The sequence below is a fragment of the Bos indicus genome, chromosome 10 (assembly GCF_029378745.1).
Source record: "Bos indicus isolate NIAB-ARS_2022 breed Sahiwal x Tharparkar chromosome 10, NIAB-ARS_B.indTharparkar_mat_pri_1.0, whole genome shotgun sequence".
NCBI lineage: Eukaryota > Metazoa > Chordata > Mammalia > Artiodactyla > Bovidae > Bos > Bos indicus.
The window spans coordinates 19,988,505-20,007,169 of NC_091769.1; the positions used below are offsets into that span (position 1 = coordinate 19,988,505).

At 46.2% G+C, this 18,665-nt stretch overlaps 1 protein-coding gene across 9 annotated transcripts in view; it reads left to right on the forward strand.

The window, feature by feature from the left end:
* The window catches only part of NEO1 (neogenin 1), a 241,560-nt gene extending 225,138 nt beyond the window's left edge, over positions 1-16,422 (forward strand). For 6 of the 9 annotated variants that reach the window (XM_070797044.1, XM_070797047.1, XM_070797045.1 and 3 more), the window contains 6 exons: positions 1,946-2,184; positions 2,732-2,824; positions 6,832-6,990; positions 10,751-11,014; positions 13,022-13,158; positions 13,854-16,422. In XM_070797044.1, the coding sequence (XP_070653145.1) occupies positions 1,946-2,184; positions 2,732-2,824; positions 6,832-6,990; positions 10,751-11,014; positions 13,022-13,158; positions 13,854-13,937 (976 nt within the window). In that variant the 3' untranslated portion in view covers positions 13,938-16,422. The remainder of the gene's footprint in view (positions 1-1,945; positions 2,185-2,731; positions 2,825-6,831; positions 6,991-10,750; positions 11,015-13,021; positions 13,159-13,853) is intronic. The other 3 variants (XM_070797050.1, XM_070797051.1, XM_070797052.1) reach the window with 2 other exon arrangements.
* The last annotated feature ends 2,243 nt before the right edge of the window (positions 16,423-18,665 follow it).

The window sequence follows — 18,665 nt, forward strand, 5'->3', positions numbered from 1 at the left end:
GGCTTCCCCTGCCTTTGATTGTAGAAAACCGTTTCTCCCTAAAACCTCTAAAATCATATTTTTCTATGCTAGAACTTTTCTACAAGCTTCTTTTTCAGCATTTCCCATTTATCTATCTTTATGAACTTGATTTTACATCTAGTTTTAATCAAAGACCTTGAGATCTTTATTTAAAAGAATCTGAATAAACAAAATGACAGAATTCCTTCTTATTTGGGGGAATCTAAAATCCAAAGTAAATAAAAAATAAAGTCCTAAAATACTTAAGTCTTCAGATTAAGAGGCAGGAAAATGAGTTTGTCATAGGTTCTGGACTCTGTATTTGAATCTGCAGGTCCTACAGTTCGGGTCCCTTTGTTTAAAAGAGTTGCATCAAGTCTTTATGGAGTTTTCCCCTCCTCCTCCCCGAGTGACCTACTTTCCAAGTGTTCCATTGACTGTGGAAAAATGTGAGCTTTTCTTAGTACTTTTCGTCTTCTCTCACATCTGAGGCACCTCCCATTTCAATTGTAGCTGTGTATAGACTCTCACAGCCTCAAAGCCGACAGAGCGTTTAGAGTCTAGCCCCTCAGAGTTTCTTCGCAGGTCGCTCTAGAGCCCCCTCACTCAACAGACGAGAACTTCCTACCTCAGTGTACCACCGTTAGGTCTAAAGCCCTTCCATGTCGGCAGCAGTCATTTTCTCCCCCTCCTCCCATCTGAAACCTGCTCTCCACTTACCTGACATATCCCAGTGCCTCCTGCTTTCAAAGACCTTGTCCTTGTGGTTGTCCTTCTGTCAGTACAACTGACCTCTCACTCTCCGTTGGCTCCGTCCCTCTCACATTCAAGTGTGCTCAGACTTCTTCCATCCTAAGAAAGAATTATAGCCTTTCCTCTACTTGCTGCCCACTCATGCTTCAGTCCTTTCTAATCCGAATTCTGCTCCCACTGCTTCACCAAAATTGCTTTTGCTAAGGTTACTACTGACCTCTGTGTTGCGAAAGCCAAAGGGAATTTTTCAGTCCTCATCTTACTCTCTTAACACTTAACACAGTCAACTACTCCTTCCTTCTTAAAACACTCTCTTCTCGTATTGCATGATTGTGTGTTCTTTTTCACAGCTTCTCCAGTCTACTCTGCCATCAGATAGACGTTCCTCAGGGCCTGGTCCTGGAGTTACCTGCTCCTGTGGCTTCATTTACTTCTGAATTTCAACTACTACCATATTTCTATCTCTAGCCAAGACTTCTCTCTTCTGAATCTCAGGCTTGCTTCAGTCTCAGACCCAATTGCCTGTTTTATGTTTTATATTTAATGTCTCAGATGGACACTTAGTATGTTCAAAACAATTTATAATTCTTTCTGTCAAACCTACTTCTCCCCAGTGTTAGTAAATGGCTTAAGCCAGAGACCTTGGCAATATCCTTTATTCCTCTTGTGTCTTTATTTCTGTCTTCTCCCACATCCATTTTTTTCAGCAAGGCTTGTCATTTCTGGGTCCTTAATAACCATCAGACCTCCCTTTCCCCTCCATTCTCCCTGCCCCAGGCCACTGTCAACCAGGCTGCCATTGTTGCAGCTGCATCCTAACGGCCCCCTTGCTTTGTCCCCTACTCCTCAAATCCATTCTTCACATCCCAGTTGGTTTAAACTTTTAACTCAAAACTGATCTCCTTACTCTCCTGCTTAAAACCATTTAGGGATTTCTCTTTACTCACAGAGGCAAGTTCAGACTCTGGTCTTGGCTCTAAAATTCCTTAATGATCTGACCCCAGCCCATCTTGCCAGCATCATTTCACATCGTTCTCCTCAGGGTAAAACTTCTTGCCTGTTTTTCTTATTTGTTTGTAGTTTCTGATTTTGCCTGAAGCATCTCTCAGAAGGACTGTTTTAAACCTTAAAGCTTTTTTGACCAATAATATTCACAAGTTACTTTTTAAAATCCTCTTAATTTCGTACCTAGGAAACGAGCTGCTTGCAAATCAGTGAATGGCTCCCACAAGTATAAAGGGAACTCCAAAGATGTCAAACCCCCAGACCTCTGGATCCATCACGAGAGACTGGAGCTCAAACCCATTGATAAGTCTCCAGACCCAAACCCCATCATGACTGATACACCAATTCCTCGTAATTCTCAAGATATCACACCAGTTGACAATTCCATGGACAGCAACATCCATCAAAGGCGGAATTCATATAGAGGTACAGGTTTTTTTCATTTAAACCATTTTCCATTTTGTAAAGTTGCCTTAATTTGGTAATTTGTATGAGACGTTAGGTTTAGAGAAACGTGTGTTGCAGCAGCAACTTCTGATGCAGAATAGCTGGCCTATTGAGAGAGAGAGGTTCTGTACGCAGACGAAACAGCCTTCTAGCTCTCTCAGGTCTCTCATCACACTTCATCAGCTCAAGATTTGAGACAGCCTAGCACATGTCTGCGCATTTCCATCCCTTCACTTGGAGCCCAGCTCTCATTGTCGTGTCTGGCATATTCTTGGTCTCCCTGCTCTTCCTCACAGACCTGCACTGAAACATGATAGGCAGCATCGTGTCAACTTTATTGACTCAGCAGGGGTTCCTGTAATGTGATGATGCTCATTTTCCTCTTTATTTCACTTCCTGCGAAAACACCTTGTCCCTACTCTGTGTCTGTGAGTCCTGAATCTCCTTCACTTGAAATGTTTTACTGCTGAGGCTGCTCACTGGCCTAGATGCATGTTTGTAACCAACCTCCATATTTGATGTCTAGGGCATGAATCAGAGGACAGCATGTCTACACTGGCAGGAAGGCGGGGAATGAGACCAAAAATGATGATGCCCTTTGACTCCCAGCCACCCCAGCGTAAGTTAAAAGCGTCTCTTTTCCCAAGTGCTGCCAATTATCCAGTCATATTGGGGAACAGCTACAAATGATCTCTTTGACTTCACTTGATCCTAATGCAAAAATTGATCTACCAAAGCTTTGGCACCTTGAGAGAAGAAGAATCAAACGTTTGCCATATTTTGTGATTAGTGTTTATTCTTACTAGTAGCTTCTTTAATTTCAGTGTAAATAAACTGCAAGGCCAACTTCCACAAGTCTCCCAGGCATTAGGGAAGTAACCAGTCTCTTTAAAAGTAGGTCAAGTCTCTTCAGGAGAGATGGGGCGTCATCACTCTAGGCTGGGGCTAAGGATGGCCAGATGTCACAGTGTTCCTTAGGCTTTCTGATACATGATCAGTGTTGATAGGCATTGCAGAATATTTTTTAATCAATAGACTGTATATTTTAGAGGAGTTTGAGGTAGATAGCATGGAGTTTCTGTTTTTATAGCAATATTTTTCAACCTTGCTTGACCTGTGCCTCACTTTGATAAGCATAAAAGTTGCCCAGCCTCCTGCAGTATTTGAAACTCAAGTATATAATCATGATTAAAAACCAAAATGCAATGGGACAAACCAATTACGTTTTCCACTAGTGTTTCTTCTCCCTTGTTACTGTTTTCAAGATGAGGAAGCCTTTCAGATGAACTGGCACATTGGGGCTTCCAGCTGAGGGTCCTCTGAGCCATTCTAAAGAGATAAGCAGCCACCTGCCTACCAATACCAAATCCAAGTGTAAGAAACTATTTAATCTTGAAATTTGCTCTGGGCTGCACAGTAGGTCAGCAAACATTAATACTGTCAGTCATTGTGCTAGTTGCTCAGTCGTGTCCAACTCTTTGCAGCCGCACAGACTGTAGCCCGCCAAGCTTCTCTGTCCGTGGGATTCTCCAGGCAAGGATACTGGAGTGCATTGCCATTCCCTTCTCCAGAGGATCTTCCTGACCCAGGGATCGAACCCTGGTCTCCTGCATTGCAGGCAGATTCTTCACCATTTGAGTGTCAGACCTAGATTTAAATCCTGAAAAATCACTTTTCAGTTTAACCTAAATGAGCTTTGGGATTTTTTTATTCATTTCTTAAAAGATGTCCCATTTCAGGACTGTCGGCCATGTCTGTCCACAAGTGACAGAGATTTTAAATAATCACAGATATCCTACACACAGAAGATGGCGCTGTAAACTTGGAAACCAGTGGGATCCCTGAGAACGTCCTGTCTGCACACACGCTGTCGCTCGCGCAAGAGTCTAAAAATCAGCCTTGGAAGACTAAAGACTCATTTACTAATAGTTCATTTCTGCACAAAGTACCTTTTGCTTAGGGTCCATGATAAGAAGAGGGGCCTGTACTTGGATGTGTGCAAGGAAAACAGGTTTTCCTCTCCTCAGACATTCCCTGGACAAGGTCCCCAGGTTTAGCAATGTCCAAAAAGAGTGAGAGTGTTAGTCACTCAGTCGTGTGCGACTCTGCAACCCCATGGACTGGAGTCTCCCAGGCTTCTCTGTCCGTGGGATTTTCTAGGCAAGAATACTGGAGTGGGTTGCCATTTCTTTCTCCAGGGGATCTTCCCAACCCAGGAATTGAACCTGGGTCACCCACATTGAAGGCAGATTCTTCACCATCTGAGCCACCAGGGGAACCTCCAAAAAGAGTAGATTAGTTCATTCTAGTTACTTATGATTTATAAGAAGATGGTAGCTTAACTAGTTGTTTTATATAAGGCTTTAGTTCTTGCCTGAACTAGCTTATTTTTAAAACTTGTAAAATTTGACTACCCTATTCCTAGAGTTGTTACTTTTAAATATGTTACAGAGAAAAGATAAGCTGTACTAGTTGACAGCATTCCTGGTTTTTGTTTTTGTTTTTTTTTCCTTTTCTTTTTTTGGTGATGGGAAGGAGTACGTATAAATATACAGTGTTATTTCATTTGTGCCCCAGCAGCTGAGTGAGTGGATTCTTTAATTCAAGAATCTGATACCAAGTGCCCAGATATACTTGGGATCGGGCTTGAGATATGCTTTTCCCCACATGGCTTCAGTCCTTTTTTACAAGCCAGGATTCCCTGGAGGCTGCATCCCCCATCCACCTACCGTGGCTATAAATGTCTGAGCACTGCTGGGGATGGCTTAGTGGTGGTGGGATGAGGTTCCATCAAAGGCCTTGCACAGAAGCAGTGGATTCTGATTCAACTAATAGCTGATGCTTGCCAACTATATTCCGGACAGGCACTGTCACATTCTTTTATTTATTTTTTGGTTTACTAAATTTGGAAAAACTGACAAAGCCTTAACAAAAATCAGCTTTGTTTTACTTTTGTGAGAGTCTCTATACCTAAAACACTTTCAAGTTGCACTTCCTAGGTAAAACGTCAGGCGTCTTTCCCCCCACCCTGGCCTTAATTGTGAAAAACACTGATTCTGAAACACCCCACTTCTGAAAACTTACTGTCTTCCCATGGAGGAGATGCTGACTGCCCAGCTACCCTGAGACCTCTCCTCAGCCAGCTTTACCACATTGTATCTTATTCCAGGGGCCCGCCTTCACTTTCTGGTCCCTGAGAGCAAGGAAAGCCCCTGATTAGTTTCCCAGGCCTTGAGGAGGGGAGAGGGTGGCCCTGCTCCAGGGTCCCTGGCTGGCTGTGCCACCTGCTTGCTTGAACGTGGTGAGGAGAATGCTGCAGAACAAAGGCCCTCTATTGTATTGCCTGGGATTTTCCTCACCTAAGTAATGTTGAGTGCCCCCCCCCTGCTGCCAAAGATCAGGGAGACTCTTGGTGACCTGACATTTTAATAGAATCCAAGGGCTAACTGAGTTTTATCACAAAGTTTGTGAAGTCCTTGCTAAAGGGAAGGGGAGGGTGGGTGGGAAAGATCCCACTTGTTTCTGATCAACCCTACCTGTTTGCCTATTTCGAGAATCTAGAACTGGTTATCTTGATGGCGGGCTAGAGTTCATGGAGTTGCAAGAGTCAGACATGACTTAGCAATTACACCACCACCATCTTGATGTTAAACTTAGTGTTTCCACAGCTACTCTAAGGGAGTACCTAAGAAAAGTTTGTACCTCGGCTGTGCTTCTGATTTTGTTTTTCCATCTCTGGGATCGATAAGGAAGCTCATTAAAGAAGCACTTTGTATTCTTAGAAAGTTGTATGTGGAATATCTGTGTGAAAATGTGGATTCATTTGCTAAATGCAGCAAATTGAATTCCTTAGCCAGTGTGGGAAGGAAAGAGAGAATTTAGAAAAAAATCCATTTATATTTTAAAATGTGAGTAGATATGGCTAAGGTCGCAGACTGGAAGCAGGAAGAGATGGTGCCCTAGGCCTGTATTTCATGCTTCTACTACTAGATTGGACCTTAACAGTTCATTTCCATTTGCATTCCTTTTAAGATATGAAAACTGATTAAACAGCCACTTATTCATTCAGCCTAAATACCTATTTCATGCTTCACTCAGCAAGTAAGAAAAGACAGAATGAATTAGGAATATACTCTAAGGAAAAGGGACTTCTATCTTTATAAGCAGGAGAAAAAAAATTATAGATACCAAAACCATCATTTGTTGGCTTATGGGTTTATACTTTGTGACATATTCAAGTAGGTATTTTTAATAACTCATGTAATCCATGTTTACTGTAGAAGAATTGGAAAATAAAGATAAACCAAAAGAAATTAAAAAAAAAATCTTCACCACTCTTCCCTACAAGATAATGTGTTAACATTTTAGTAAAAATTATCAGGCTTTTTTCTTTCTGTGTATATATAGAGACATATGCATAAGAGTGTGTTGATTTTTTTTTAAAGACAAATGTAAAACCCACGGCTAATGGCCCAAACCCGTGGCTAATTGCCTAAGCTGCCACCGCAAAACCAGGGAATGGTGGTACTGCAGGGGCAGGGGGTGCGGGGTCACTGCTCTTGACTGTGACGTGTGTGTGTCCGTGCAAGCATGCTAAGCATTTCTCTGTCTTGTGTTCATTCACAGCTGTGATTAGTGCCCATCCCATCCATTCCCTCGATAACCCTCACCATCATTTCCACTCCAGCAGCCTCGCTTCTCCAGCTCGCAGTCATCTCTACCACCCGGGCAGCCCATGGCCCATTGGCACATCCATGTCCCTTTCAGACAGGGCCAATTCCACAGGTGAGAGATGAGGATGGAGCGCCAGGTTGAAAGCATTCTGAAAGAGTCGGCAAGCTGCAAGGGGGAGGACCTGCCCCACTTAGAAGGATTTGGAGTTTTTGTCAGTGTTATCTGTCTATCATAACATTTCTGTTACTGACTCAAGTTTTTTTGTATAAAATTCACTTCATGTTTCTCCCAGAGTTTTAAGTACTCAGGGCAAGGTGTTGTTTTAGTAAGAAACATAATTGTAATCACACAGCCATGTCTTGTTCCATCAACTTGCATCTTAATTCCATCCTATTTTCAGTTTGTTTAATCCTTCACTTTGAAAGGAAAATGTAATCTGGATGATTTTTAAACACTAGAGGTTGCCTTTGCCTAATGGTGGGAGAATTCTTAGGGCAACCGTAAGGTACTTCTAATGTGAGCTCTTAATTACATATATCTGCCGGGAATCAAAGTAAGAGCAACAACCTGGGGGCAGCAGGGCCAGCTGCCACGCTGGAGTTATGCAGATTGTAAACCTCAGATTGCCTAGTGGAGTGAAATTAAAAAGGGCTCCCAAGCATAGATCATCTCTGAAAATAGATGGGACATTAGCCTAACAATCTGCAGTGTATGTAAAGATACACCGTTCTAGACCACCGTGTCTCAGTTTGAAAATCTTAAGAAACAGCTTTATCAGTTTTAAGGTGCTAAAAAAAACGTCTCATATATACAGTTTACTCTTTTTCCATCATTTGAAACTTGAAACTTGTCTTTTAATAGTTACAGATGTTAGTAGTAGAGCTGAGTTTTGGTAGTTCTAGAAAATAAGGGAGTTTCATGTGAATCCCATTTTTTAAAAGAACTTCAAAACTTCATGCTTAGAAGCTTGGGTTGACAGTAACATCCCTTCCTCCTTTAAGTTTTGGTCAGTTATAAACATACGCAAAGCATCAGATGGAGATCCAAGCTTACTAAGACATGCCTGATAACTCCCAAAGTTACCTGCTCCCAAACTCTTACTTTGTTTGGAGAATGCTGCTTGAACTCATGTCTGAAATTGGCCTTTCCCTCCCTCCAGTCCAGGTGTGGGTTCCTGCCTTTAGGGAAAGACAGCCTGAGGGAGGCTGTATGGAGAACCAGACTCTGCCTCGCAGACATAATCTCAGAACAGACCAGAAACAGCCCTCCAGGCCTGCTCTTAGAAAGAGGTTTTTGTGCCCTGACTATATTTCTCCATTTTTAAGGCAGAAAAATCTCCCCCACTGGGATATGAGCATACCTAAGTGCATGGCAGGGTCTTCCCAGTCAGGTCAGCCCCCTGCCTCCTCCCTCCTGGACGAGAAGGAGGTTGAAGTTTGGGCAGGAAGCATAGAGCTCCCACCCACCCCTCACCCAAAGGGTCAGTGTTGATACAAGTTTGGTTCTGTATGTATTTAGGCAGAAAGCAAAAAGAGGAGAAAGTAATGATTTCCTCCACTAAACGGTTCCTTGTTTTAATAACCAGAGGGGTTAAAAGCAGGTAAAACTAACAGAGCCTCTGAAGATGGATTTGAAATGTAGAGCAGGTGTCTAGAGTGACCAGAGCTCTGCTACTATCATATTTCCCTGTGTCTCTAGACCCCAGTGTTGCAGAGCCCATCGTGGGTCAGGCCGTCCTTGCCTAGAGGGTGTTTTCTGTCTTTTCCTTGGACGTTTACTGTTGTCACTACCACCTGATGCAGAAAACACACTGTCCATGTGCCCAGGTACCCAGCCGCTGTGCACTTGGTGTCTTAGACAACTCGGAGAGATCAGTCAGGAGGTAGAAATTCTAGTTACAGCGTTGTTTCCCTTGTGAGCCGGGGGTGTTGCGCAATTTCAGGGCGCACCCTGCACAGAGAATACAGTGTACCATGCCCTCTGGGGTTGCACTGCACTCTGCTCCGCGTAAGCAGGCCTCTTCTCCTTTTTCACCTTTCCTGCCATCTCTGGCCCTCGGAAGCTTATACGTCTAAGTAAGGCAGTCGAGGCAGCTGTGGTAGAGCTGTCCTAACATATCTGCCAGTACATGGTCAGGGCTAGAGCCTCGTGCTTTCTCTCTCCTCATCCTTGTTACCCTCACTAATCAGCTTCTACCCAGCCCAGGATCACACAGAGCAGGACCAGCAGCTCCCCAGGTGAGGTGACAGCTGACCTGAGCAGGCAAGAGAAATGAGACCTTCAGCACAGCCCTGGAAAGGACAAGAAGTGACCTAGGCCTGGGAGGTTAAGATAGCCAGGCTTTCACCACTCGGGGAGGGTGTATGAGTCCCTTATTGCTGGAACCCAAGGCCAGATCTTTGAGTAGCACTCTTGACCACCATGGCCCATCTCCCGAGAGCCCAAGGGAACAGATTCATGGCTGCCTCAGCAACAAAGGCTGGGAGAGGTTGGATTTCAGCAGGTTGTTCATGGATTACTACTTAAAAGGGTTAATTTTCCTTGATAAGGTTGAGGACTCTAGGAGTCAAAGGAGGTCTTCCTTCAGGTTACCTGGTGTCCTCCAGGCCCCTCCTCAGGGTGCGGATGGTGGTCTGCACCAGCTCACACTGTGTGAAAAGCCTTCCTCATGTGGTCGCCCTGGGAACTGGTGCTGCTTCTGCCCGTGCAGCATCGGGGCCGTGTGGACTGGGCTTGGAAGAGCAGGTAGTGTTCAGTGGATGGAGCCTGGGCTTGGGACTCGGGCCAGGATTCGGAATTCCGCCCATCAGGTCTGTGTCCTTGGGCCATGCTTAGGCTCCCAGCGTCTGATGTGTTACTATGAGGATTGAATGAGCTAATGAATAATAAAGCACTTAGTGTGGTGCCTAGCTCAGAGTAAGCACCTGGTAATCTACAAAGAAAAAAGTCTTATCAGTCATTCAAGCCCCGTGTTCAGCACTTTTTATTCATCTTCTTAATTAATCCTCAGTAAATTATGTGTTATTGTTCCTATTTTTGTAGGTGAAGAAACAGATTTGGTTACCGCCAAGTTCACTCAGCTCATAGGAAGAGATTAGGATTCAGGTCTATCTGACTCCAGAGCCAGTGCTTTTTGTACCCCAGCATGCTGCCTTCCAGAACAGCTCTGACGCCTCTTCACTTATTTTGAGATTTTTGTCATGTTTTTCCCGAGCTGCCCCTTCTTCAGGCTATTGTGCCCCTGTTTTTTCCTCTGGACGCCCAAACACCTCGTGGCATTATCTTAAAGCCGTCGGCAGACCTTTGGACTTTTTGGCTGTCCAGGCCTCACCTGAGCTATGGGGCTCTGGCTCTGGGGAGGCTGCGCAGTTGCCAGCGCGCATGCGGGGCCTGTGGCACGGCCTCTCCTGCAGGGACCACCAGGCCTCGGGGCAGAGCTGCTCCTTGTCAGGCACCCAGGAGGCCTTGGTGATGTGTTGTCTGAGAAAGGCTAGTCTCAGAGGCTGTCAGTCAGTGAATAAAATTTTAAATTTTCTTGTTTACATCTTAACAGACAACATATCAGGAACCTTTATGTGTGTTCCATAGTGAGTACTGAGAAGAGCTTTAAATCTGTAAAATTGTGACCACTTAGCTGTATGGGTGAAAAAAGTCCAGCATCTGGTGGACAGATTCTGGGGGGACTCTGAAATTAGACCATTCTTACTTAGCCTTGGCAGTGGTGCCAATCTGTGTTCCCTTGAACTAGCATTGACCCGAAGTGCTTATTGAGCCAGTTTCAGGGGCCCTCAGAGGTAGGTAGCCAGAACCCCAGAATGTGCATACGTTCAGTGGTAAAATAAATGCTAACATTTAGACTTTCCTGCTGTAGAATCTGTTCGAAACACCCCCAGCACTGACACCATGCCAGCCTCCTCGTCTCAAACATGCTGTACCGATCATCAGGATCCTGAAGGTGCTACCAGCTCTTCTTACTTGGCCAGCTCCCAAGAGGAAGATTCGGGCCAGAGTCTCCCTACAGCCCACGTTCGCCCTTCCCACCCACTGAAGAGCTTTGCTGTGCCGGCAATCCCACCCACCGGGCCTCCCACCTACGATCCAGCGTTGCCAAGCACACCGTTACTCTCCCAGCAAGGTGAGCAAGGAGAGCAGCATCGGAGGGGCCCCGTGGCTCTGGCTCAAGACACCGGTCGCCACGTCTTTGCAGAATAACAAAGCTCATGTCCTCCAAGCCTGTCCTTATCCTCTCGGAGAGGATATGGGCTCCTCCTTTGGGAGCATACATAAACAAGAGAATAATTCAGCAGGAAGCAAAGGCTGACTTTCTGAAGTATGTTTTGTGTGCAGGACCCTTGGTGGTAGAATCCAGTGGCATGAGTATGAACAACCGATCTGGGCCTCCCAGAACTGCCTGCCTCCGTAGGATTCCTGCCAGCTAGAGAAGGATTAGGGAGTTCAAGACTTGGAAGCAAGGAAAAAACCAAGGTTGCAGGAATAACCCTGCAGAAGGCTTGTTAACTCTTTGAGTTCACACAGCTCAACAAAGGTCCTCTCGCCTCAAAGGCATGCTTTCTGCCTCCTACTCTTTGACACAAATTTCTCTCTTATGATGATTTGTTTCAGAATAAGTCGCTCGTTGTCAAGCTTTTGGTCTCAGGACCCTTTTTAACTCTTAAAAGCTACTGAAGCTGCAAAGGAACTTTTTCTTCACACGAGTTATACCTGTCATTATTCACTATGTTAGGAATCAAAACATTTTAAAACTATTGTATTCATATAAAAATAGCAATAAATCTGTCACGTTGAGGTAAATAACATATTTTCATGAGAAATAACTTTCAAAATAAAAATATAGTGAGAAGAGTAGCAGCCTTACATTTTTGCAGATCTCTTTAGTTTCTAGCTTCATAGAAGACAGCCGGATTGTCATCACCTGCTTCTGCATTTAAACCAAGCAGTGTGTGGTTTTGGTCAAAGAAAGTCTGGCCTCACAGACATGTAGCTGGAAAGGAAAGATTATTTATATAAACTTTTCAGACTGCTGTGGGTATTCTTCTTTGACACTACAGCAAAACTCAGCAAACTGTGATTTTTTTTATTGATTTCTTTGTCATGTGGAATCCAAAACCATATAATTATTTGTACTCTGTCCCCTAAATCCGTCTAGCCTGCACTTTGAATGCATGGTACTGAACACCACATGTCAGTCATTTGGAAAGTACTGATTCACTAAGTTATACAGACCCTCCACATCTTGATACATTTTGTTAAACAGTATCTAAAAGTCATTCATTAATATCATCAAGGTCTAAATATTGGGAAGCCCTCAAGATCATGGTAGCAGATACAAGTTTTTCAAAATTCTGATTTTTCACTTTAAACTTAAATTTTATCATTGGAAATAAATGCTGTCCATTGTCTTCCCTACGGACTTCTTTCACTTTCTAGAAAATGTCTGCCAAATGCTCAAGTCTAAATAACCTGTTTGTGCGTTGGTCTTTCTTTGAACTATTAATAACATTGGTGTTTCGTAATGAAAGCAACAGTTCAGCTCACAACTCAATTACCAGTGCCTTTATTGCAGACAGCCATCATGCTTTGGTGTGCAGTAGTATTTTACCCGTATTTCCATTTTAGAATATTTAAAAGATGGGTAATCAATTTCATAACATAACTTTTTCTGCGTTAATTACACTGGCTCTTTTTTAAACTTGTCACGTGTGTGTGTTCATGAATGACTTTACAACATGGTGCCAATACCTTCATTTGTGCTAAGGCTCCAGCAGTTTTTCCCACTATTGCTTTTGTACCATCAGTGGAAGGGCAAAATGTGTCTGGGTATCATTATGAAAGGAGTTTTGCCCTCCCAGACATTTTGCGAGGGGCCCTGGAACCTCTGCACTGTGAGAACCACTGGTCCAAGAGGTGAGTTTTTAAAGCCAAGCGGAACATCTTCTCTGGCTCTTGGATGCCCTGCTCTCTCCCTCCTTCCATCCTGTTTCAGTCCCTTTTCAGAGCAGGAGCTCTGTGCTGGGTGTGTGTGCATCCCTCACCCTGAGCAGCATCTGGACCTCAGATACCTTTGTGAGGACCAGGGGAGCAGGCTCAGACACACCCCTGATGGTGCCCTTTCCCCCTGCAGCTCTGAATCATCACATCCACGCCGTGAAGACGGCCTCCATCGGGACTTTAGGAAGGAGCCGGCCTCCTATGCCAGTGGTGGTTCCCAGTGCCCCTGAAGTGCAGGAGACCACAAGGATGCTGGAAGACTCCGAGAGTGTGAGTTCCCGTGTTGGCCCAGAGTGTGGGGCAGGCTCGCTCATTCCACAGGCGAGCACTCATCTGCTCCCCTGAGCCTGGGCTGTGCCGCAGGCTCGATCTGCTTGGATTAGCTTATCACACCTGCCTCCCTTTCAATTCTGGCCTGTCTCTCTGATCCTCTTGTCTTGGTTTGAACTGTCCACATGTTCTTTTACCCCCCAGCCCCTGTTTATGATCTTTCCTGAGCAGGATGCTATAGAGGAAGTTGCCTGAGTGGTTGCTCTCAAAACAACATCAACAGAGTCTCTCCTTGATCTTTCACTCCCGCATTCCAATAAATATGCCCTACCTCTGCATTTCCTGGTACAGGACTCTCTCAGGAGGAGAGCTTGGGGCGCAGAGATCAAGGGGTTGTACCAACTGTGTTGGCTCCAACAGAGACTAGAAGGGGCAAGCGGTGGGGCCTGTGAGGTCCTTGTGACCCTGGCAGCACAAGTTGGAGGAAAGGTATTTTGCGATGGAAAGAAATGCATGCTTGCAGGCTTGGGCGCATCCTGCAGCCTCTGACTCTGCCGGGCTGGTAGGGGCGTGGGCAGTCCAGGCTGTCCAGCAGTTTTCTCACTCATCCCTCGACACTGTGACCTCTTTCTGTGGGCCCTGCTTCTGGACGGCTATTTGGATCGTGCCCAGTAACACTGTTCTCTTTTCCGTAGAGCTATGAACCAGATGAGCTGACCAAAGAGATGGCCCACCTGGAAGGACTGATGAAGGACCTAAACGCCATCACGACAGCATGACCACCTTGACCGGGACGTGACTCCCGGCCCGAGTCCAGAAGTCTTGGGACTTAGCCTTGAAATCAAGGAGTTGTACAGAGCACCAGAGGACAGCACTTGAGAACACAGAGTCAGCAGGCCGCCCGGCCAGTGCCCCGGCGTGGGGCTGGCTCCAGGCCTGGCCACCTGCCTTCTCCCAGTCAGCCTGGAAGACGCCCGTGTTGAGGCAGCTTCCCTTTGCCTGCCGATACCCTGCAGGACTGGGCACCATGGGCCAGAATGTTGTGTCCAGGGAAGAGGCAAGAAGTGCAACCTATGTTTCACTTGGTGGACAGGCCGTGTCTTCATGCTGCGACAGCATCGCCTTTATGGAGTGTAGACATTGGCATTTCTGTACAATTTTATTTGTGTTCTATTTTATTTTACCTTCAAAAGAAAAACACTATCAAAACCAAGGAAGTCCGTGGTGTTCTCCACAAGTGGTTGACATTTGACTACTTGTTTGAATTATGTATGGAAAGTCATTGACAGTGTGGGTTCTTCCAGGGGTTGGTTTGGTTTTTTTTTGTTGTTGTTTTTGTTTTTATTTTTGATTCTGAGTCATTGCATCCTCTACCAGCTGTTAATCCATCACTTTGAAGGGGGGAGGAAATACTGCATTGCTGTTTGTAAGCTTTTTTATTATTTTTTTATAATTATTAAAGGCCTGACTTTCTCCTCTCATCACTGTGAGATTACAGATCTATCTGAATGAAATGTAACATTGAAAAGACTTGTTTGTTGGTTTCTGTGCAGTTTCAGTATTGGGGTGGGGGCGGGCTGGGAGGGTTGGGAATTGGAAATGGAGGGGCTGCTGAGATCCTGTGAATGTTTCAGTCATTGTACTTTCTTCCAGAAGCCTGCAGAGAACGGAAGCATCTTCTTTATTGTCCTGGCATGTCCATCTCTATTGTCACTAAGTTGCAACTGGAGTTTCATTTGGATCTAGTAAAAAAAAAAGTTCTTCTGTGCAATAGGTGGGTTCAAGGATGTAGCTGCCCTGGTGTCTTGGTAATATCCTGATAATAACATCCACGCTGAGGAGTCAGACATCATATTACAGGAGTGATGGAGTTCAGGGCACAAGCCTGGCACATTCCTAGGAAATCAGAGAAGAGGATGGACCCCCTGTCCTGCTGTTAACCCTCTGATGTTGGGGAAGTCGGATGTTAAGGTGGGGATTTTGTTCCCACACAAGACTCCTTGCTTCTCCCTAGTTCCTGTCCTCGGTCAGTCCAGCCCTCGTTTCTACGTCTCAGAGCCCCTGTGGAGACGGCGTTAGCAAGAATGAAGCAGCACCAGTGAGGCTCGCAGTTCTTTCTGAACACTGTCCCATAAGTAGCAGGGGACCAGGAGAGCGCTCCCCCCCGCACCCTCCAAGCAGCTCAGCTAAGCCCCTGATTCCAAGAAGGCAGCAGGAGGTCTCTGAGGGGCTCTGGGAGGCCAGCCATACAAGAAACCTTTGGCTTTTACAGGTGGTTCTCGTGTGCTTCTTTAAAAGGAAAGAAGCTGAGTTTTTTTAATATATATTAAGAATATACTAAGAAAAAATACAGGACTGACCCTCAGGCATCTTCCCTGACTCCCCAGCAAATCCTAGAAGAGAGTGTGTAAGGCTGAGGGAGCTGTGTAAGGCAGATGGAGATGTAGCCAAGAACTAGCATCTTACTGGCTGGGACCAGCAGGGGGCGCTCAGCCTGCAGCAGGCAGGAGCCCCGCTTGCCTTTCTGTGCTGGTCATTTCCCCCATTTAGGTCTCATGGCACACTGGCTCTTCTAGGAGATAAACTCTCTGTTTCTTATTTGGGGGCAGTGAAAAGAGCAGTGCGGGACCTCCTGCTGCCCTGCTAGCTGGTCATGGAGGATAGTGCCAGGCAGGATTCTGGAAATGCAGTGCACTTCAGCTGATCCTGAGAAGAGCACTCTGGACACCAGGAGCTCGAGATTCCCCAGAAACTGTCTTACCTTTTGCCCAAAGACACATGCTCGGTATTCGGGGCATTCCCTCCCATGAACCCTGATACTTCTGTTACCTCAGGGCCTTGGTACCTGCATACTGCCACAGAACTGGGGCGGGGGGAGGGACCTATTTTTAAATAACTGTTCAAAGTTGGGGGACTTTTTTAAAAGTAAGAAATAGGAAAGCTATTCTGTATTGCACCTTTTCACAATTTAATACATTTTCTTACATTTTCCTGTGATTTTTGAAATTAAACCATTGTGTGTCTTGTCATGTCCTAGTTGAGCTGCTGGCCAGCAGCTTCCTTCAGGAAGATCTGGAACGAACGTGTCTGTTGCCTTGTTGCCTGCTGGAGGGGGGCCTGGAGGGCTGCTGGGAACTAGTTTCTGTACACTCTTGTTTGGCCTTTTCTGTAGTTGATGCTGTAAACTCTATGGCTTTTTGAAAAACAGTTTCATGTTTTTATTTAGTATTGGAAATCCAATACACTTTTTTTAATTCAATCAAACTGTGGTCTGGACAAAGAGTTATTTTCCTTTTTCCTTAGGGAAACAGAACTTGCGGGGGTGGGGAATCCCATTTCCCAGCCTCAAGCAGACACCATTGCCCTCGTCACCGTAAAGGCAGGAGTGCCAGAGGCACACAGGGTGGTGCAGCGGGGGAAGCAAGGTGGTGATCCAGGGGTCCACCAGCCCCGGAGATGAGTCCTGTTCCCACCCCCGATATTCCCCTGCAGGGACTGAGAGTCTGAGGGATTGAAGGCCACACCTGTCAGAAAGAGACAGGTGACCCCAGCAGGAAAACACAGCCGTTCCTAAATGGTGTGTAGGCCATGTCCCTGATGTGGCAATGTCTGGGGAAGCAGCTTGGTTTGTGTTGGTGCACAGACTGGACCCACACCCAGCCTGGGCCTTCCTGACCCCACCCACACCTCACACCAGTGTGTGATGGCTGAGCCCTAGAGCAGGTGTCTGCAAGGAGCCCTGCCTGTCCTGGATGCCTCACAAGCTGACTATGTTCACTGCATCTTAGCTTGGGCTGCTATTACAAAAATACCATAGACTTGGGAGGCTTACACACCAAACATTTATTTTCTCACAGTTCTGGAGGTTTGGAAGTTCAGTATCAAGGAATGGGCAGACGGGGTGTCTGGTGAGGACCCGCCTCCTGGTTCGCATCTTCTCACTGTGTCTCACCTGGCAGAAGGGAGAGAGAGCTCTCCGGGGTCTCTTTTATTACTATAAGGGCACTAATCCCATCCTGGGCACCCACCCTCACAGCCTTATCACCTTCACATGTTGGGGATTAGGATTTCAACATGTGAATTTGGGGAGACACACATTCAGTCTGTAGCACTGAAAGTTTTCTCACAGGGTGAGTGTCTGGGCTCAGGTGAGCACAGCAGCCACAGGCCCTGCCCTGCCTGGATGTGGAGGAGGGCGAGGGCTGGATATGGAGCCCAGCATCCCTATTCACTGCCCCTTTGGGTCTGGGACTCCATCTGCTCTGCAGCCGAGTGATCAGTAGGAAACCCGGATCCCATCACTCCCGTTAGCCGTGGAGTCAGAGCTCCCAGTGCCAGAGCCTGTGCCCGTCTGCCACAGCCCCCCAGTCCAGATAGCCTTGTGCACCCAGCATCCGGCTGAGAGGAAGGCAGCCTGGGACACGCTTCTCAGTGTTTTCACACGGAACACCACTACCGCTTTGTTCGAACAGCCAGAGAAGCCGTCCCGGCCGTCCTCTGCATCCCTAGATGGAGCTCTTGGCACATTTCATAGTGGTTTATCTGTCTTCAGTCTTTTCCCACTTGACTCAGTGGGGACAGAAGTTCTCACTCTTCTCCAAAGGCCTAACGCCAGAGGCAGATTCTAACATAGCAGATGCTTGTTGCCCAGGTGGATGGACAGACAGGCTCAGGAACCCAAGGCCTGGAGTGTGTGAGAAGGCTTCCCACATATGCACCCCCTCCCATTCCCTCAGAGGGACCCTTGTAGGTCCCTAGTGTTACTGTTACTGGCCCTTTGGTATCCGGCAGTGAACTTCAGTGGTAACAAAGACCTGTCTGCCTGGCACGGTCATAAGAAATGAAGCTGATGCCACAATGATGGACTGGGTGCTGGGAACTAGGAAAAGGATATCCTCCAACTGGTTCTAAGACGAACACTGAACAGTGCTCTATATGAAGAAGAAATGCCCTCCTTTCCCAGTCCATCAGCTCCTCCTGAATTTAGCCACTTGCCGGTCAGGGGTGTGGAGCCATCAGGAAAGACGGTAACCGTGCTGAAAGTGTTAAGTCACTCAGTCGTGTCCAAGTCTTTGCGATCCCATGAACCGTAGCCCACCAGGCTCCTCTGTCCATGGGATTCTCCAAGCAAGAATACTGGAGTGGCTTGCCATGCCCTCCTTCAAGGGATCTTCCGGAGCCACAGAGCACACCTGGATCTCCTGCATTGCAGGTGAATTCTTTACCATCTGAGCCCCAGGGAAGCCTCAGCCATCAAATTGATGGGGAGAGGACATGGGCAGGGATGGACAAGCCAGGCCAGCCCTACCCCATACAAAGGATCTCGGTGCCTGACTCTTCACCTTGGGTCTCCACAGGTGAGGATGGGAAGGGGGAGACGTGGGAGAGAATAGTTCAAGGAAATAGTCCTTTACATTTTTCATAATCTTGTAAAAGTGTGTAATGTTGAAAAATGATACAACTACAATTACCCTCCAAGCACAGTGGATGATGTTCATCTCAAGACA